Below are 21,174 nucleotides of genomic sequence, written 5' to 3' on the forward strand. Positions count from 1 at the left end.
GGTGAAGTGCTGGAGATTCTCTGAGAACCTGGAATGAGTTCCCTGATCCTGAATGATGGTCAGATACCATGTTTAAACTTCTTGCCTTTATTCTTTAAAATGAGGCAGATAGGTAAGAGACACATAGCTGAACCCAGCTTTGCTTAAATTCTACTTCTCAGCCCTGGATCCTCTTGGAATGAGCTAAAACAGGTGTTAAAGGATGACCACTGCCTAGTCCTTTACCCTGTATTTCAAACCTTAAGCTCAAAGCCACTCCATGTCTCTCTATCAGTACACAATAAGCTGGGCAATGGTGATGCATGCCTTTAAACCCAGTACTCCGGAGGTTGAGGCAGGTGGATCTCCGTGTTCAGGGCCAGCCTGATCTACAGAGCTAGTTCTAGTACAGTCAAGACTACATGAAGAAGCCCTGTTCTGGAAAAAAACAAAACATAAAAAGAAAACTAAGTTCCACTGAACTCCAGAATACTAATTCTCTGCTACTTAATAGTATCTGGTACATGGTATGTAATAATTGCTCAGTAATTTAAATTGTGTTAAATGTACATGTGCCTAACACAAAGTTTATCAACCAGAGAAAAATTAGGTAAAAGTAGGTTACTGGAGCTCACAAATTCAAGACTAGCGCAGGCAACTCTATCTAAAGAACAAATAACAAACAAAACTTTATTAGGATTCCAATAAAAACACAAAATTCTTTTGAGTTTGAAGTTGCAAGTCTTATGTCTCTTTCATTTGATTAATAAACTTTTCCACAATCCCATTGAGTCTTTCAGGCTCCATCAATCTATTTACCAGGTCTTGCTCAACAGCCATCAGAGCCAGGCCAGTAAGTTTCTCTTGTCCCATGGTACGAAGTAAGTATGCTTTAAGATGAGGCAGTGTGGAAAATGACTTTTCATTATTTGTTGAAGTAATTGGCCAAGATAAAGCAATGTGTAACAGTTTTGAGATACAAGGAATATTATTGTGGAGACCATGCTGACTAAATAAACAGCCAAGGTCAATGAAGCTTAAAGAACCATAATCTGTAACAAAGTTGAGATTTGCATACTGCCGGTAAAATCTAAGTTCAGGGATAATGTCTGCATCGAGCTTATAAAATTCTTGAATATGTTTTGCTGCTGCTTCATCTAAGGGCTCATTCCATTTAAATAATAGCTCTGAAATTTGTTTCATTTTGCAATAGTCAAACTCTGAAAAATATAGCTTTAAGTTTCTTAATACACTATCCAAACCTTGGTAATAAATATTAATTTTATAATGTTCATGTGCTGAAGTAGGACAAAACATACTCTCTGAATTGCCAAGATCTACTATTTTCTGAATTTTTCTTCTTTTTTGAAAAGAGGGCTTTTCAACTTTAAAACCCTTACTGGTTATTTTTTTACATATTTCATCTGCTCCATCCCAGATACTCTTGAAGTACATGTCACTCCTTTCAGAAGATAAACATTCCAAAATTGCTTCTATTTTTGAAAACAAAGAAAAGATGTCTACAGTTTCACTTTGGAACTCTCTAGAAAGAATTCCTGTAATACTGAGTACACGATAAAGAAATTTCAAACAGAATATAAACTCGAACTTGGTAACCACCGCCAACAGATCATTCAGTTGGTCGGCCACAGCTGTGCCTGAGGAATGACAAGACACTGCATTCAGTGTCTCAACGATCTCCGGAAGACGCTCCGTCACAGACAGTAACAAATGATCATGGGCTGTCCAGCATGACTGTGATGAGTGTTTTTTACAAGTTTTATTTTGACTTAGCTTACACCTGGCTTGCAAAGTTGCCAACATTTCTCCTGACATACGAACAGTGTTGAGCAAAGAATTGAGAGCATTTAGTGTACTTCGGAGTTCTTTTACTTCTTTACAAAAACTAATGACTGCTAATTCAAAAAAATGTGCATAACAATGTATATATAAAGCTCTTGGCTCTTCCTTCTTGAATTCTGTTACAACTTCATTAAATTTTACTTTGAAATTCGTGGCATTATCATAGGCTTGACCACATATCTTACTAAAATCAATTCCGACCTGCTGCAGGTAAGCTTTGATACGCCTGTATACAGGGGCTGCAGTTACCTTCTCAATATTAACAAACCCCAGGAACCTTTCTTTAACAAGGACAGCACTTGAGGTTTTTTGTGGGTACCTCACACACACTGAAAGCTGTCCTTTAGTGGCACTATCAGTTGTCTCCTCACATATTATTGAAAAAGCTGAGGAGACATTGATTTCATTCACAATATCTTGCAAGATTTCAGCCTTTATTATTTCAATAATCTCCTCCTGGACTTGTGTACTACGATAGAAGTCAACATGTGAACTCATAAGCCGAAACACTTCTCCTCCTTTATCTCTCGCTCGAATTTCTAGTAATTCCAAAAAATTGCCTTTATTAATGGACGAGACAGACTGGTCATTTCCTTTTAGGAGCAAACATTGTTTTCCAAGAAATAAGATGTTTTCAATGATGAGCTTTAGGCACCTTTTATTCCCCTCAACATGTTTTGAATAAACAGATGAATCATCATGTGGCATTTCATCCAGAAACTGGTACTGTCTCCAAAACTTCAGTGACTTTAAATGCACCTCACTTTCTTCATGCTTCCTGAATTTTTCTAGCATTTTCTCCCAGTCAGCAGTTCCTTGAGATGCAAATGATTCTCTCTGGCAGCTAAAATTTTTCTGGTAGAACAAGTGGCAAGAATAGCAGAATGCAACATCATTGTTAGTACTGGGGTTCAAATGATGAGAACCTGAGCGCCAAGATTTTCTAATACTTTGTGATTCTTTCTTAAGTTTTTGAACTGTGGATGTAGACTTTGGATAACAAGGTCTATCATTTACTTCCATAGATTCTATGATGTGTCCCTGGTTTGACCCATTGTTGTTCTGTGCTTCCACACTGGGACCGGCTGTGTCCTCAAAGAGCACCGATGAAGACGGGAGAAGGCTTGGCTGTTCCACACTATTACCAACACGACTACTGGATTCATTGGGTGAGTTCTTAGGACAAAAATGATAAAACAATAATTGTTTAATAGTTTTCAAATAATAAAAATACCAAACAAACTGTATATATAATGAGAGACATTAACAATTATTCACCACGTAAATCCAGCATTAAATGTTTAAAGGAGCTCTAGGTACAAAACTGCAGAACAAGATATAGTTTCTTTTTTTTCAAGATAGGGTTTCTCAGTGCAGCCCTGTCTATCCTGGAACTCTCTCTGTAGACCAGGCTGGCCTAAAATTCAGAGATCCACCTGCCTTCGCCTCTCAATTGCTAGGATTAAAGGTGTGCTACAATTTTTTTTTTTTTTTTATTAATCAGATGAATAGAAATATTTACTCAAAAGGAAACTAGGCATGGTGGCACCTACCTTTAAACCCAGCACTCTAGAGGCAAAGGAAGGCAGATCTCTGAAAGTTCAAGGTCAGCCAGAGTTACATAGTGAGATCTTGTCTAGGGCTGGGGAGATGGCTCAGTGGTTAAGAGTACTGACCGCTCTTATAGAGGACCCAGGTTCAATTCCCAGCACCCACATGACAACTCAACTGTCTGTAACTCCAGTTCCAGGGAATCTGATATCTTTACATACATGCAGGCAAAACAACAGTACACATCTTTTGTTGTGTATGGGTATTTTACCTGCATGAATATCTGTGCACTACTTATGTGCCTGTTATTTGCAGAGGCAAAAAGAGGCTTCTCAGATCCCCTGGAATTGGAATTACAGATGGTTGTGGACTGCCACGTGGCTGTCTAGGAACTAAACCCAGGTCTGCTAATGCAGCAGTCAGTGCTCTTAACTGCTAGGCCATCTTTCCAGCTACATATATAAAAATGTATCAATAGTTAGTGCACACTTTTAATCCCAGTACTCAGGAGGCAGAGGCAGGCAGAGCTCTGTGAGTTTGAGGTGAACCTGGTCTACAAAGTGATTTCTAGAGTGTTACACAGAGAAGCCTTGTCTCAATTAAAAAACAAACAAACAAACCAAAACATATTACTAAGTAAACTTTAAAGAACCATGTAAAAGAGCCAAGTGGTGGCACATGCCTTTCATCCTAGCACGTGGGGGAAGAGACAGGTGGATCTCTGAGTTCAAAGCCAGCCTGGTCTACAGAGTGAACTCCAGGACAGCCAAGACTACATAGAGAAACAGTGTCTCAAACACACACACACATACACACACACACACTCACATATACACACCCCATGTTTAAAACTGAAAAGAACTAGACTAAAACTTACTTGTATAGTGGCATTTGTAGGTATAGAAGAAAGTGAACCTGTTGAAATAAAGCATATATTCAAGATTTCATACTTTAATAGTATCAAAAGCTCACACAGCTTTATTTCCTATCAGGAAACAGACAGAGTCAACAATATGACAAAACATTGTTTATGTCAAATGTCTGTTTACCTTGTAATAGATCAGTGTTCATGAGCAGGTCAACATGATCATTTACTAATGACATTATATTGCTTATAACTGGAATTGGGTATTTCCTTGGAGAATGATTTCCTTTTGAAGCTTTGTGTACTGTGGAAACATTTACTGACAAAAATAAACAAAAATCCTTGTTATATAATCCAGGCAGAAACCAAAGTACCATTTAATAGTAAGTGTTTTTGTGCTAAGGGTTATAAATCAGTCGGAGAATGTTTGCCTAGCATACAGTCTAAGTGCATAATCACACTTTATCCAGTAGTGGGAATGGAACACAGGGCTGACAACTGAGCTACATTACCAGTCTGTTTGGATTTTTGTTTGGTTGCTTGTGAGTTTCTCTCTGTACCCTGGATGTACTAGAACTTACTCTGTAAACCGGGCTGGCCTCTAATTTAAGAGATCTGTCTGCCTCTGCCTTCCTATGCTGAGGCTAAAGATGTGTGCCACCACTGCCTGTGGAACCTTTTTTTCTTTCTTTATTTGTAAGGTGAATATTGTTACATGGGTGCTGGGATCTGAAATTGATCCTCATGATTGAGCAGAAAGCAGTATTTATTTATTTTTTTAAGATGTATTAATCACATATACAGTGTTCTGAATGTATATATGCCTTTATAATACAAGAGGATACCAGATCTCCACCATGTGGTTGCTGGAACTGAACTCAGAACCTGGAAGCAGGCAGCACTTTTAAACCCTGAGCCATCTTTCCAGCCTCCAGCAAGAAGTCTGAGCTGCTAAGCCATCTCTTCACCACTCACTCGGAATTTTAAGTCACTCTAATATGGAAATTAGTCAGTTATAAATTAAAAGCAAAGGGTGTCTGTGTCTCCCAGTACTTAGTAGAGCTTTGGAGTTGTTGGTATTACCTGTTGAAGAGTCCATCACAGCACTGTTGTATGAAGAAAAACAAACAGAGCAGAGAACCTCTATGTTCCCCAAGTCATTAGTAATCACAATCATCTCATCTGAGAAGTTCAGTGTTTTGCAAGGAAAAGATCTAAGTATTCTGGGTGGTTTCTGTTCAGAAATTAAAAATAATATTCATATTTCTGGTATTATCACATGCAATGCAAAAACACTAAGCATAAGTACTGTAACTGCTTTTAGCTGAAATATCACAAACACTAACAACTTTTTATACTTCCTTAGAAATGAGAAGACAAAGCAATTTGATAAAGTTTATCAGAAAACTATCCATCATTTAATAGTAATGCATATGCAATGAAAAGAGAGGTCACAAAAGAGGTTTATTATCCCAGGCAACTAAAACCTACTGAACAAGAACACATGTCTAATTATAGTTTTTTTACTCAGTACATCATCCTTGAACATGAGCTCAAGAAAACCTTCTGCCAGGTTGAAGGAGACTGAAAAGGGTACTTAATATCTACTATTTGAGATACTGAGGCAATAACTGTCTCTAGGACAGTGATTCCCAACCTTCTGAATGCTGTGACCTTTTAAATACAGTTCCTTATACTATAGTGACCCCCAAACATAAAACTGTTTCAATGCTACTTCATAACTGCAATTTTGCTGTTTTGAATTGACATGTAAATTTCTGATATGCAGAGTATCTGATATGGGACTCTCAATGGGGTCATAACCACAGGTTAAGACCCACTGCTCTAGGTTAACTTCATGGTAAAGATTCACAAGCATAGGCTGAGATCCGCCTACCTCTGCACTTGGGACTCCCAAGAGCTGGGATTAAAGGTGTTTGTCACCATCACCCAGCATTTAAAAAAAAAAAAAAAAAAAGACTTCTTTATTTATTTTGCCTGCACGTATTCCTGCAGGCTAGAAGATGACACCAGATTTGCAGATGGTTGTAAGCCACCATCTAGTTGCTGGGAACTGAACTCAGGACCTCTAGAAGAGCAACCGGTGTTCTTACTGCTGAACCATCATCTCATCTCTCTGGTAACCTTTAACTGTAGCATTCAGGAGGCAGAGGCAGGCGGACCTCTGTGAATTCGAGGCGAGCCTGGTCTACAAAGGCAGTTCCAGGACAACTAAGGTGGTTACACAGAAAAAGCCTGTGTTGAAAAATAAAAACAGCTGGGCTGTGGTAGTGCATGCCTCTGATCCCAGCACTTGGGAGGCAGAGGCAGGAGGATCTCTGTGAGTTCAAGGCCAGTCTGATCTATAAGAGCTAGTTCCACGGCAGTTTCCAAAGCCACATAAGAAACCCTGTCTCTAAAAACCACCCCCCCCAAAAAAAAAAAAAAAAAAAAAAAAGAAAAAGAAAAAGAAAAAGAAACAAACAAAATGAAAAAAGAATCCCAAGCATAGCTAGGCATGCTGCAAACTTTTAATCCCAGTTTGGGAAGCAGAAGCAGGTGGGTTTCTGTGAGTTCAGAGGCCAGCCTGGTCTACATAGTTAGTTTTAGAACAGTCAGTACTACAGTGAGATCCTTTCTCAGAAAAAGAAAAAAAAAAAAAAAATCACAACACATTGTGATAAAGCAGCATATAAACAGGAAGCAAGCACAGCAAGTTCAGTAAAGAGTAGGGAACAAAGGGAAAGACTGTAAATTGAAGAGTTTTGTCATCTAGTCTTTCTACACTCCTGAAAGCAATGGTGGGACACAGGGCAAAGAAAACTAAAACAAACTGTTTCTTCTTCTGTGGAGATGAGAATATTGATAGAAGAGTCAGAAAGCAGACTGGTGAAATGGCTCAGCAGTTAAGAGCACTTCCTACTCTTCCAGAGGACCCAAACTTATTTCCCAGCACTCATGGTGAATTACTCACAACTCCCTGTAACTTCTGTTCCAGGGAGTACGGCACCCCTTGGCCCTCCGAGGACAACAGCATGCATGTGGTGCACATGCAGATGTGCAGGCACACACCCATGCACATAAACAGAAGTGAACGAACTTGTTACCATTCATTTCCTTGAATGTGTGTGGGGAGCATACAATATCACCACATGCAAGTGAAAGTCAACAGGGCAATTCAGAGTCAGCACACCCCTTCTTTCCACCATGTGGATCCTGGGGATTGTACTCAGGTCATCAGATTTATTTTTATGTGTATAAGCATTTTGCTTGCATGTATGTCTAGAAGAAGGCACCTGATCCCTTGTTGTTATATAGTGGTTATGAGCATCATGTGGGTACTAGGAATTGAACCTTGGTCTTCTGAAAGAGCAACCATTGTTCTTACCTACTGAGCCACCTCTCCAGTTCCTAAATAAATTAACCCTTAAAAGAATAAGAACAAAATCGGGGTGGTGGTGGCCCACGTCTTTAATCCCAGCACTTGGAGGTGGGGGCAATGGCAGGCAGATCTCTGTGAGTTTGAGAGCAGCCTGGTCTACAGAGCAAGTTCCAGGACTGCCAGAGCTACACTGAGAAACCCTGTCTCAAAAAACAAACATTGAGAACAAGGCAGGCATGGTGGTGCACACCTTTATCCCAGCACTAGGGAGACAGAGGCAGGCACATTTTTGAGTTTCAGGCTAGCCTGGTCTACACAGCCAGTTCCAGGACAGCCAAGGCTACTCAGAGGCTAATTTTAATTTTAATCATCTTTTATTAATATGAATATTTTATTTTCTTTGAGACAAGTAGCCCTGGCCAGTGTGGACCTTGGTTATACAGATCAGATCTGCTTGAGTGAAAGCATTCTGCAGACAGCACTGCAAAACAATCTCAATCTCTCTCTCCTCTCTCTCCCTCTCTCCAGGAACTCACATTATAGACCATTGTAAACCTGCCTCTGCCTCCCAAGTGCTGGGAGCCACCACTGCCACAATATCTTTACCACCCCGCAAGTTTTATGTTTCTTTTGTTTGGTTCTGCCTCTGCTTCCTGAGTGCTGAGATTGAAGGCATGTGCTACCAATGACCCACTAAACTAAACTTAAAAAAAAAAAAAAAAAAAAAAAAAAAAGACAGGGTTTTACTATGTATCCCTGACTGGAACTTGGTAAACTTGATGAGATCCACCTGCCTCTGTCCCTCAACTACTGGGATTACAGAGCATCACATAGCAATCAAGATGTGTATTAGTCTTATTTCATAGACAGGATCAGACCAGTAATTGTGTTCATCTCACTTAGTCTACCACAGCATGGGTAGCCTCTCTGATCTCAGAAGCACCTCCTATAGGAACTGTAAAAGTCTTTTTCAATTTCATCAACTATCCAAGAGTTTCCCAGATACCAAACGCACCAGAGACTACCTGATGGAGGGCACAGCAGCTCTTTCTGCCCACCTGCTTCTATGCACTACTATTTTCTCTGCACTATTCAGTATGGAGCCTGCACTTCCACCTGAGTATGTATGTGGCACAGATTACAGTCTACGTAACAGTAAGCTCCACAGTTCTTATACCAATTCATAATCAAGCTGGCAGCAGAATACAATCTGAAAAGTAGGTATTACTCAAAGACTAAACAACAGAACCAACAACATTTAAACCGAATCCTTAGAATCCTTCTAAATGTTAAAAGTCACCAACACTTACAGTAGATGTCTTCTGACACATGCTGCACTTCAGCAAAGTGTTATCAGTACACATGGTAATACATGTATTTCTTTTCTCTTCATATGATGAAAGGCAAGATTGGCTACAAAAGTTTTTGTTGCAGCTACTGTCCTTCAACTGGACATTCTTCATATCCTTCAGATTTAAAATGTCTCTAAAAACAACAACAAATGCTTGTTAACAGGATGATAAATATATGAAGTAGCGTATGAGTTTCTGTGTGTGCACATGAGCGGACCAGAGCAGGACATTGGGTATCTTCCCCTCTTGCTCTCTATATTATCCTGACCCAGGCTAGAATTGGGAGCTAGAGTCATTGTTTTTGGCTATGCTAGTTAGGCAGTGAGTTCTTGGGATCCTTTTGCCATACATTCACTGTAAAACAAAATAAGCCAATTTAGTTTCAGAAATGAAGGATGTTGTTAATAAAACAGTATTTTCAAGTTATTTCAATCTGAACCTTGATAATCCCCAGCACCCACATGGAGCCTACAACTGTCTATAACTCCTGTTTCAGAAGATCCAGTGTCCTCTTCTAGATTCCAGGGGCAATACATACACTTGGTATACAGACATAAGCAGGCAAAATACCCGCACACACAAAAAAATAAATTTGGAAGGTATTCTGTGACTGTCCTAGTTTGCTTCTACTGCCTTGATAAAGGCCATGACCAAAAGCAACTCCTGAGAAAAGGATTTATTTCAGTTTACTCCCAGGTCATAATCCATCACTGAAGGAAGTCAGGGCAGAAACTAAGTAGAGACCACAGAGGGATACTGCTTACTAGCTTGCTGTCCATAGTTTGTTCAATCTGCTTGCTTAGACAACACAGGACCACCTGTCAAAGGGTGGTGCCACCACAGTGGGATGGGCCCTCCCACATCAATCAGTGATTAAGAAAATGCCCTTGTCTACGGGCCAATCTGATGGAGGCATTTTCTCAATTGAGGTTCCTTCTTCCCAGATGACCCTAGCACATGTCAAACTGATAGAAAACTAACCAACACAGTCATAAAATGGAACATAAAGCACTTGTCTTATCTATCAATGGTTGATTACTGCCTCAAGACAAAGTCTATATAGGAAATTTGAGGGCTGGAGAGATGGCTCAACTGTTAAAGGCTAGGCTTACAACCAAAAATATAAGAAATTTGAGTTACAACCATAGCCATCTTTTTCACAAAACATTTTTATTTGAATATGTGTTAAACTATTGTCCAGCAGTGAACATAGGGCAGCTATTTTCTTGAAAAATGAAGAAAGGCTGCCATTTCAAGGAAAACAACTCACAGTATTTACCACCGAGCTTATAAGTAAAAGTTAGAAATTTTAGAAAAGCTGTATCTGTCGTTTCTAGCTTAATCAATTGTGTGTGTGTGTGTGTGTGTGTGTGTGTGTGTGTGTTTCCAGACAGGGTTTCTCTGTGGCTTTGGAGACTGTCCTGGAACTAGCTCTGTAGACAAGGCTGGCCTCAAACTCACAGAGATCAGCCTGCCTCTTCCTCCTGAGTGCTGGGATTAAAGGCGTGCACTACCACCCGGCTTGTTATGTATTTAATTTTCCATGTTAGATAAGCATATAAAAAAAATACATCTGGGGAGCTGGAAAGATGGCTCAGCAGTTAAGAGCACTGGCTGCTCTTTCAGAGGACTTGGGTTCAATTCCCAGCACCCACATGGCAGCTCAAAACTAAGTGTAACTCCAGTTCCAGGGGATTTGACAACTTTACACCAACACACATAAAATAATGTTAAATCATTAAAAAAAAAATTATATATATACAGTAAAACTCAATGGGAAGTTCCATAGCTTCTGTTTTTAATTGTTATTCCCACTATATACAAGTTCACTAAGTTGTACAGCCTTTGGGTCTGGTTAATTTTGGTGTGTGATTTTTTTTTTAAATGTAATAAAACTTAAAATTCAAAACGAAAAGAAAAAGAAAAGCTAACTATGTTAGAGGGATCCTTACAGTTAATTAAAAATAACTGAGTACAGGTGTGAACTGGCTGGTATAAATAAATTAAACATTAGTGAACTGGCCTATTTTGGACTGGAATGACTCTCTTTAGAATTTCATTTTTGTTTCTAATACTGAAGTGTAAAAATGATGCTTCTTAAACATATCTTAATAGTTTTCAATAACAAGTCTCTTCTTTCTAATAGTATTTTAAATGTCATTTTCAAAGTTATCCTTCATTTTATTCCAATAAGTATTAATTAAAAAGATGATAAATCATTTCTTTAAAAAAAAAAAAAAAACCTTAAAAATGATTTATATTTTTCCGACTACAATTGTGGCTGTGGTGATATATGCCATTAATCCCAGCACTCAGGAGGCAGAGGAGGCAGGAGCATATTTTTGGGTTCCAGGACAGCCTAGTCATAGAGTGAGTTCCAGGAAAGCCAGGAAACCCTGTCTCAAAGGAAAAAAAAAATTTCACAAGTCTCAATAAGGGAGCTGGAGAGAAGGCTCTGTGGGTAAGAATACTGGCTGTTCTTCTAGAGCACCTGGGCTCATTTCCAGCACTCACATGTTGTTTCATAACTATCCATAACTACAGCTCCAGGGAATCCAATGTCTTATTCTGATTACATACAGGCGGGCATGCATGTAATGCACATACATGCATGCATACATGCATGCAGGCAAAACACTCAAACATGCAAAATAAGATAAATAAATGTAAGAAGTCTCAATAAAAACATAGGTCATTACTATGAACAATGACAGCCTCTTCCAGTCTAAGTATGACTACCATCTTTCAACTGATTTACAATTTGTAATAACCAAAGTTGTCTCCTACTTCTGCTCATACCTGATTGTTATGCTTTAAAAGAACAACTTACACAGTAAATTCTTTCTTGCATGAGCCCGTGACATGTAGCAAAGCTGGGGCTGAAGAAATGGAGTGCATATATGCTAAACATAGCAACACAGTGTCTTAACGTCTCAGGGTCTCAGTTTCCTCAAAACCAAAAGAAAAGGTTTGCACTGGGTGATCTCTAATGTCCCTTCCAGGCTTATGATTCTGCAGAAAGAGAAAGCAGGCTGAAGAAGAGTGTCCTGGAACCCACAGCTAAAAGGGAAATCAGTGATAGATATAGTATAGTACTGTTAAGATTGGGAAAGCAAAGAGAGGGCTTGGGAAGGTGGCACAGAAGTTAAGAGCAATGAGCACTCTTGCAGAGGACCTGGGTTTGATTTCTAGCAAACCACATGATGGCTCACAACTGTCTGTAACTCCAGTTTTAAAGAGATCAAATGCCCTCTTCTGGCCTCTGTAGGCCCCAGGCACGCATATACTGCACAGACATACAAAACACTCATACACAAAACAAATCTTAAAAATAAAAAAAGGAGGAGAAAAGAAAAAGCAAAGATAAAGTAGACTTCTATAAAACAGGACCTGAAACAAAAGACAACATTGAAAGCACTAGCCAAGTAAGGAATTGAATCAATCCTATACAAAGGTTTATGTGCCTATTAAAGTAAGTGCAGACAGCCCAATGTGGTGGCACACTACTGTAGTCCCAGCACTTGGAAAGCAGAGGCAGAAGGATCTTTGTAAGTTCAAGTCTGGCCCGCTCTACACAGTGAGCTCCAGGCTAGCCAAAGTCTACATAGTATAACCATGTCTCAAAACAAGACAAGAAACCCTAAGGAGATTGGCAACAAACATGAGAAAATAATCTTGAGAGTTGAGTCCCTGATTCAAAAAAAGAGGTGTAGATAACATACCATATCCACAATCTGAGCACTGAAAACATACCAATAAATGCTCATAATTCTCACATTTATCTAACAAAACAAATGCCTTTAAACCTCTCAACCACCACCAAAACTACTTCTGAGTGATCTATTAAAGAAAGGAACTGGAAGCAGAAGCAAATTCTTCTCACTAAGGTGACACATCTTCAGAGAAGATGCAAATGCATAAAACTGTGACCAAGACTCTGATTAGATCCATGTAGCACAACAAAAGACATAATAGAATGACATACCTTGAGCAGTTTAAGCACATCCTCTTGATGGGAGCTGGTGAGATGGTGGATGACGTGTATTCATTGATGCAGAGTCTGGAGCAGAAGAGCTCCGCAGACCCTTTCTTCTGATAGGCAGTCTGCCCCTCCTGCAAAACTCTTTTACAACCACAACAGGAAAGCTGGACAGCTGTGGCTGGAACTGCAGGAAGCATTTTATTCATGGCAAGTGATATCAACTGTGGAGCTTTAGAAACAAGATAGGAAGAAAACAGTGTTTTCATTTACATGCGTATGCACCCATTTAGTTTAGATTTCTAGACACGAAACCCAACCCACAAAAGTATAATATTCAAAGGCAATTTTTAGAAAGTAGCTAGACTAGCGGGGCAGTGGTGGCACATCCCAGCATTGAATTTGAGGCCAGCATGGTCCACAGAGTAAGTTCCAGGGTAGCTAGGGCTATAAAGAGAAATCCTACCTCAACAAAGCAAAATACAAAAAACAAGACAACAAATAAACCCAAAAAACTAAAAACCAAAACCAAAAAGATAACTAAATTGGCTATTTTGTTTTTCAAGAAAACATTATTAATCCCATTACCACTGTCTGAAAATTTTTTTGAAAATGAAGTTTCTTTTCTCCTAAATTTTGGGTTGCTGGGTTTGACAATACTCTGAAAATAGAGAACTGAAAATATGTACAAAATGTCTTCAAGGCAACTGGTCAATTCAACAGAAAATGAGATATTAAGCTGAAGTGTGCTCAATGATTTGTGTAAGGGGACTGAACTCCAAGTTATGGTTGCTATGTGTTTGTTGTTTGTTTTTGTTTCCTCTGTGTAACAGCTCTGGCTGTCCTAGAACTCACTCTGTAGACCAGGCTGGCCTCCCTCTGCCTGCCTCTGCCTCCCAAGTACTAGGATTAAAGACACATGCTACCACCACCTGGCACTTTTTTTTAAAAAGTAATTGTTTATTTTAATTTTATGTGCATTGGTGTTTTGCCTGCATATATGTCTGTGTGAAGGTATCAGATCGCCTGCAAATGGAGTTACAGACAGCCATGAATTGCCATATGGGTGCTGGGAATTGAACTCAGGTACTCTGGAAGAGCAAGCAGCCAATGTTTTTAACCACTGGGCCGTCTATCCAGCCTGGTGTTTGTTTTGAGACAGGGTCTCACTATGTAGACCAGGTTGGTCTGGAATTCAGGGATCTTCTTGCCTGTGGCTAATGAAAGCTGAGACTAAAGGCATACACTAACATGCCTGGCTTTTTCTTTTTTGAGTAAGTGTTTTTAAACAAGGCAATCTTGTGGAAAAACAACTTGCCATTAAGCTTTTTCAAAGTACCAATGCTGGATTGGTTTCTTTCCTTTCACCCTCCCCAACTAAAAAATTATTTTAGTTGGGCAGTGGTGTATAACAACAACACAGAAAATTGCTATTTCTGATACCTGGGTTAATATAGTTACATTTCCTTGTATTAACTGGGGAGATTATAAACTTGTACCAATCCTTTTTGAATTGTGGATTGTAATTTTTTTTTTTTTTTTTGAGACAAGGTTTCTCTGTGAAGCACTGGGTGTCCTAGACCTCGTTCTGTAGACCAGGCTGGCCTTGAAAACTAAAGAAATCCAAGTGCTTCTTCCTCCCTGCTGGGATTAAGTTTTCACAACCAGCATTGATTTGCAAATTTCATGCACTAACCCTACAGATAAAATAACAAGCCCCTTTAAAGTGCTTTCCTGTCTAAGGATTATAAGGGCAAAAGCCCTGGGGTTCCATTCCAAACCACTCACAATGCAAGCACAAAGGAGACATGCCTAGACCTGTGTGCTCCAATTATAAGATTGCTCTATCAGCAAATAGGAAATTGGGTTCTAGAGCAACCTGAGTTTATGTAATGAGATCCTGTCTCAAAAAAGGGTTAAACAGGGAAACAAAGCAACCAAAACAGAAAAAGAAAAGAATGCTGATACTGTACTCCAAGAAAGCTAGTAAAATTCTCACCTGTAAATACTACTCCAAGATACCCTCAGACCTCTACATTAAAAATACTGCACCTTCACCACCTGCTGGTGATGTCCCGGGCAAGGGCAGGACCTCTGAGTCAAAGGCAGGCTGGTTTACACAGTGAGTTTCAGGGCAGACAGGACTACACAGAGAAACCCAGTCTTGAAAATCCAAACCAAACAACCCCCCAACACCCAGCACCTTCATCATATGTTGGGCAATACTGGGGATTGAATCTAGGAACTCACTCGCTGACGTAACACCAGCACAAGTTCAAATTTTTTATTCCTTAAGTTTCTTTTGGCTGGGATTCAAGTATTATCCTATTTGTAAAAGCCGTTTCGTGGTTTGTTGTGGTGATGGGTCAAAATCGAACCCAGGACCAGGACCTTAGACATGCCAGGCGTGTACACTATCACCATTCAACCCAAACTTTGTCCTAGTTTTTGTTGTTTAGGGCTACATAGTCCAACCTGGCCTCGAACTCTCGATCCTCTGCCTCGACCTCAGGAATGCAAGGCAAATTCATGTTCTTGTTTTTGAATATGTAATGTATTTTTATTTTGTGTTCATTTTTTCCCTTTTGTTCATATTATGACTGAGAGTGTCACAAGTCCTGGAACTGGAGTTTTAGACAGTTGTTGAGTGTCCGTGTGTTGAACCCGGGTCCTCTGGAAAAGCCTAGGGTTTTTTGTTTTGCTGTTTTCTTGGTCCTAGAACTCGCTTTGTAGATGAGACTGGCCTAGAACTCACACAGATCCGCCTAACCCTGTCTCCCGAGCGCCGGGATTAAAGACGCGCCCCACCCACGCATGGCACTGCCACTGCTCTTAGCCGCTGAGCCATCTCTCCCGCCCCGATGTTTTTGTTTTTTGAAACTAAGTTTCATAATACAGCACTGACTGGCTTCGAACTCACAGAGATTCCCCCGCCACTCGAGTGTTGGGATTAAAAGCAGGCGCCACCACGCCCATCTCTCTGCTTTAAATTTGTAAAAAACACTGGTTACTGGGAAAGAGCCACAGGTGCAACCGAAAAGACAGCTGGCTATAGAAAGAAGCCGAAGAGAGACCGAGGGCACCCAGCTCAGCCACCGCCCGGGGGCCGGCGCACAGGAACCCTGGAAGCCGGGGATCACGACTTCCCCAACACTGTGGGCGTCTCACCCGTCGCGTCACCCTCCTCGGGGCCGGAGAAATGCCGCCTCTCTCAGGAAACGCGGGCCTGAGCCGCTCCACGAAGCACAGTAGCTCCTCTTCGAGCCAGCGGCGGGAAGCGCCTCACGGATTTGCAGCGCGAACAGCCACGCCGGCTCCGCCCCTCTCCCGGAGACCTTTGCGGCTGAGCATGCGCAGTGCAGCCCGGCTGAGGCGGGAGGGGGGGCTGTCTGAAGCAGGGGAGATGGATAGGGCCAGGCAAGAGTTTTTACTCTTAGGCCATCCTTGACGTCACCTCTCCTCTAGCTGCCTGAATTTTTTTTCCTTTTTTTTTTTAAAGACAGGGTTTTCTCTGTGTAGCCCTGGATGTCCTGGAACTCATTATGTAGACCAGACTGAACTCAAACACACAGAGATCTGCCTGCCTCTGCCTCCCAAGAGCTGGATTAAGGAAAATATGTGTCACCACACGTCATATTTGGGTTCTTGAGTGAATAAATCAGAAGTTGATGGCACAGGCCTGTAATTTCAACACTTGGGAGATGAAGCATGAGGTTCAAATTTCAAGGCTAGTCTTGTTTACAAACCATACAGAGCTGGATGGACACAGAGGCAGGTGGCTCTCTGAGTTTGAGGCCAGACTGGTCTACAGAGTGAGTTCCAGGACAGCCAGAGCTACACAGAAATTTTGTCTCGAAAAACAAAACAAAGCAAAGCTGGGGATGAGGGCGGGCCAAGAAGATGACAGTCTATCAAGGCTACCAAGTCTGACTAGCAGAGTTCACATCCTGTCATGGGAAACCACTGAGCAGATGAGAACCAACTCCTGCAATTTGCCTTCTGACTGCCACAATAAGCACACAGACACAATAAACAAACAAATACATACATAAGTGCACACATAAACAAAAGAATTTCAACTGTTAAGGCTAATGCACTCAGTTTCTGAGTTACCATGTTGTGAATACAGGTTCGGAAAAAGAAGAATGAGAAACTAGGGACAGAGGGCATAGCTAAAGAAATAGGAGGGCGGGTGTCTAATGAGATGGCTTAGCACGAAGGGCATAAAAAAACAAGTATAATGACCCGGTCTCAAAAAGGTATAGGGGAAGATAATAGCAAAAGAAAAATATAAAGTTTAATAATGTATTCAAGCTGATCTTTGACCATAATTTCTTTCTGTTTTCTTTTTCTTTTGAGACAGTCTCATTGTGTAGACTTACTGGCCTAGAGCCAACAGAGATTGGCCTGTTTCTGCCTCCTGAGTGCTGAGTCTAAAGCCAGGGGCCACCACAGTCCACACTTGCTCTACTGTTTCCACCTCCACCCCTGGCCCAAGGTTTCCCTGTGTAGCCCTGGCTGTCCTGGAACTCACTCTGTAGAACAGGCTGGCCTCAAACTCACAGATCTATATGTCTTTGCTTCCCAAATGCTGGGATTAAAGTTGTGTGCCATTATGCCCAGCTTCTGTATTTCTTACAACCAGGGCATGTAGCCTCTTAAGAAACAGGATCTTGCCAGATGGTGGTGGCAAACACCTTTAATCCCAGCACTCGGGCGGCAGAGGCAGGCAGATCTCTGTGAGTTGGAGACCAGCATGGTCTACAAAAGCTAGTTCCAGGACAGCCTCCAAAGCCACAGAGTAACCCTGTCATGAAAAACCAAAAAAACAACAAACAAACAAACAAAACAAAACCAAACAAACAAAACAGAGAGAGAGAGAGAGAGAGAGAGAGAGAGAGAGAGAGAGAAACAGGGTAAACAGGGTTTTACTACTGTTCTGTTGTTCTGTTCTGGTGGACAATGAATAACAGTGGCAGTCATCTGTATAGTTTCAGGAACCCGAGGAAGCTCTCTAGCCAGCAACTTATAGAGAGGTAACTCACTCCTGGCAATGAAATGACCTAGGGTTTCTGGAATCTGTTTTATTCACTTACACAAGTTCCCTCTGTTGGGAGCACAAAGGTCCTCATGCTCACAGAGAGCTCAAGGGAAAGCAGGATGGCAAACTCTCAGAGTTGTCTTTTCAGGGGAAAAGGTATATAACCTGTTTTTCCACCCAGAAGGCTGGGAATGGAGGTGATTCATATCCTGCTGATCTGCACATACCATGCTCACTCAACCAGGACCACAGGTGGCTAATAGCCCAAATGACCTCTATGCTAAATGTGTGACTGAACTGGGACCATATCAGCTTCTTCCGTAGGCCCTTAAGATAATTATTAGACCCATATTCTTGGAAGAAGTGACATGAACTTTTTTGTTTTGTTTTGAGGCAAGATTTCTCTGTGTAGCCTTGGCTGTCCTGGAACTTGCTCTGTAGATCAGCTGGCTGCAAACTCACAGAGCTCTGCCTGCCTCTACCTCCCAAGTGCTGTGATTAAAGGCTTGTGCCGCCACTGCCCATCCCATGTACTTTGAGTTGAGTTTCCATGTAACTATGCCTCCTTTTGCCTAGAAGCTCTGTAAGACCACTGCTTACTGACTTGCTCCCTATGGAGTGTTCAGGCTGCTTTCCAATACAACTCAGAACCACTCACATGTGGTGAGTACTGGCACTGCCCTCTGAATTGCCCCCTCCCCATCAATCATAAAATGCCCTACAGACTTATCCCCATGCCGTCTCGTTGGAGGATATTCTCAATTGAGTTTCCTTTTTCCATATAACTCTAGCTTGTGTCGAGCTGATGATAAACTAACTAGAAAACCTCCTCCCTCCCTCTCCCAGCTTCCTCTCTTCTACCTAACTACCTTTCTCCTGTTTATGCATTCCCACCTTTTGCACTTTTGTATCAGAAATATTATTCTAGTAAATCTTCCACCCCATACATTTGCTTAAAGAATTTTCCCCCCTGGAACACTCCTCCATTGCTAGCAGGAGTGCAGACTTGTACAGCTGTTTTGGAAATCAGTGTGGTCGCTTCTCAGAAAATTGGAAATCAATCTGTCTCAAGACCCAGCATTACCACTTTTGGGCATATACCCAAAGGAGGCACACTCACACCACAAGGACATTTGCTCAGCTGTGTTCTTAGCAGCATTAGTTGTAATAGCCAGAGCTGGAAACAACGTAGATGCCCTTCAACCAAAAAAAAAAAAAAAAAAAAAAAAAAAATGGATAAAGAAAATGTGGTACATTTATACAATGGAGTACTATTCAGCTGTAAAAACACAATGACATCTTGAGATTTGCAGGCAAATGGATGGAACTAGATAAAGCCATCCTGAGTGAGGTAACCCAGACTCAGAAAGACAAATATGTACTCACTCATAAGTGAATATTAGACATAAGGCAAAGGGCAACCAGCCTTTGGGCCAAAATCCCGGAGAAGTTAGGTAACAAAGAGGACCCTATGAGAGACACACATGGATCAACCTGGGAAGGGGAAAAAAGAGAAAAATCTCTTGAGTAAATTGGGAGCATGGGAATGGGGGAATGGGAGAGGGTGAAAGGGGAGAGGGAAGGAAGGAAAGGGAGTAGAGAAATATATAAAGCTCAATAAAAACAAGTTTTTTTTTTTTTTTTTTTTTAAGAAAAGGAAAATTTTTTTTATCTTGAAAAACCAAAAAAAAAAAAAAAAAAAAAAAAAAAGAATCACCTCCCTACCCCCACCCCCACCCCGACTACCATCCTGGACTCTTCACACATTCACTGCTGCCCAAATGTACATACATAAAAGTTAGACTCCAGGATCCACTTAGGACAGACAACAGGCAACCTTTGTTTTCTGAACCTGAGTTATTTCACTTAATAGAATATTTTCCAGTTCCATCCATTTTCTGGAAAACTTCATTTCTCATGTTATGGGGCTGGAGAGATGGCTCATTGGTTAAGAACACTGGTTGTTCTAGAGGTCCTGAGTTCAATTTCCACAAACCACAGGGTGGCTCACAGCCATCTATAATGAGACCTGGTCCCCTCTTCTGGCCTGCAGGCATACATGCAGGGAGAACTCTACATCTTAGAAAAAAAAACTCATTTCATTTGTTATTATTAAGTGTGCAACTTGAGCATGTGTATGCCATATATGTAGGGACATGTGCTTTATGGCACTCATGTGGAAGTTAGAGGACAACTTTCAGGAATCTCTCTTCATTCCTTTCCCTCTAGGCTCTGGGGACTGAACTCAGGTTGTCAGACTGGCTTCAAATTCACAGAGATCTGCCTGCCTCTGTCTCATGAGTGCTGGGATTATAGACAGGTGCTGTAATGGGTTTGGGGTTGTTCAGAGATTCACCAGCCTGACCACAAATGAATTTTTAACAAAGACGAGGTTTTGTTCAGGTACTGGTGCCAGGATTACATCCAAGATTCAGGATTCTCAAGGTATAGTCCTGAACCATGTCAGGAAGAGGTTTATAAATTAAAAAGCCACAAAGTTACATTCTGGGGGTTGTGTTAGCGCATATCCTGCACATATAAGCAGGGGTTTAATCCGCAACGCAGGTCTTGCAGATGTCCTGGTTATCGCAAGCATGCAAGCAAGCAAGCAAGCAAGCAAGCAAGCAAGCAAGCAAGCAAGAAAGCAAGAAAGCAAGAAAGCAAGCAAGCAAACAAGCACCTGCAGTTAGCATTGTGACAATTGCCTTGCATGAACAGCAGGTTTTTGTTTCGTAACAGGGTTTCTCTGTGTAGCCTTGTCTGTGAACTCACTCTGTAGACCAGGCTGGCCTCAAACTCACAGAGATCTGCCTGCCTCTGCCTCCCGAGTGCTGTGATTAAAGGCAGGTGCCACCAACACCTGGCTTATGAATAGCAGTTTGGTTAAAATTTTACAAGACTAAGCACATACAAGAACAGAGTCCTTAACATCCTGGGAAATCATCTGTTCTTGGGCAAGCTGGGCTAACAGGATACAGCTTTCACAGGTTAGGAGCATTTTTATTTCAGAGATCTCTTCAGCATAGTAATTAACTTAAAATATTGTAACTGATTTAAAACATTATTAGCTAGCACAGTGGGTACATGTATATATGCACATGAATGAATGGTGAACGTATATGTGTATATTCGTGCATATACATGAAGGTCAGAGTTCAACAT

General features: G+C 41.0%; 1 protein-coding gene across 2 annotated transcripts; it reads right to left on the reverse strand.

Moving 5' to 3' along the window:
* Positions 1-644: 644 nt before the first annotated feature.
* Positions 645-13,188, reverse strand: Zmym1 (zinc finger MYM-type containing 1). Of its 2 annotated transcripts, none has more exons than XM_051188823.1 (6): positions 12,978-13,188; positions 8,951-9,125; positions 5,342-5,492; positions 4,443-4,577; positions 4,271-4,308; positions 645-3,018 (listed from the first exon to the last, which is right to left on the reverse strand). In XM_051188823.1, exons 1-6 carry the CDS (start codon positions 13,178-13,180, stop codon positions 724-726), a joined length of 2,997 nt encoding a protein of 998 aa, XP_051044780.1. In that variant the 5' UTR covers positions 13,181-13,188; the 3' UTR covers positions 645-723. The 2 variants fall into 2 exon arrangements, with proteins under 2 accessions (XP_051044780.1, XP_051044781.1); XM_051188824.1 differs by lacking the exon at positions 12,978-13,188 and adding an exon at positions 11,823-11,840.
* Between the last annotated feature and the right edge of the window lie 7,986 nt (positions 13,189-21,174).

Source organism: Phodopus roborovskii, unplaced genomic scaffold, assembly GCF_943737965.1.
Source record: "Phodopus roborovskii unplaced genomic scaffold, PHOROB, whole genome shotgun sequence".
NCBI classification, from domain to species: domain Eukaryota; kingdom Metazoa; phylum Chordata; class Mammalia; order Rodentia; family Cricetidae; genus Phodopus; species Phodopus roborovskii.

Excerpts from the sequence above, each read along its gene's own strand:
- Zmym1 (XM_051188823.1), bottom strand. The coding sequence starts at position 13,180 with ATGAATAAAATGCTTCCTGCAGTTCCAGCCACAGCTGTCCAGCTTTCC. Across the intron at positions 9,126-12,977 it reads ATGTGCTTAAACTGCTCAAG|AGACATTTTAAATCTGAAGG; the intron begins GTATGTCATTCT and ends TGTTGTTTTTAG. Across the intron at positions 3,019-4,270 it reads CTACAAATGCCACTATACAA|AACTCACCCAATGAATCCAG; the intron begins GTAAGTTTTAGT and ends TTTTGTCCTAAG.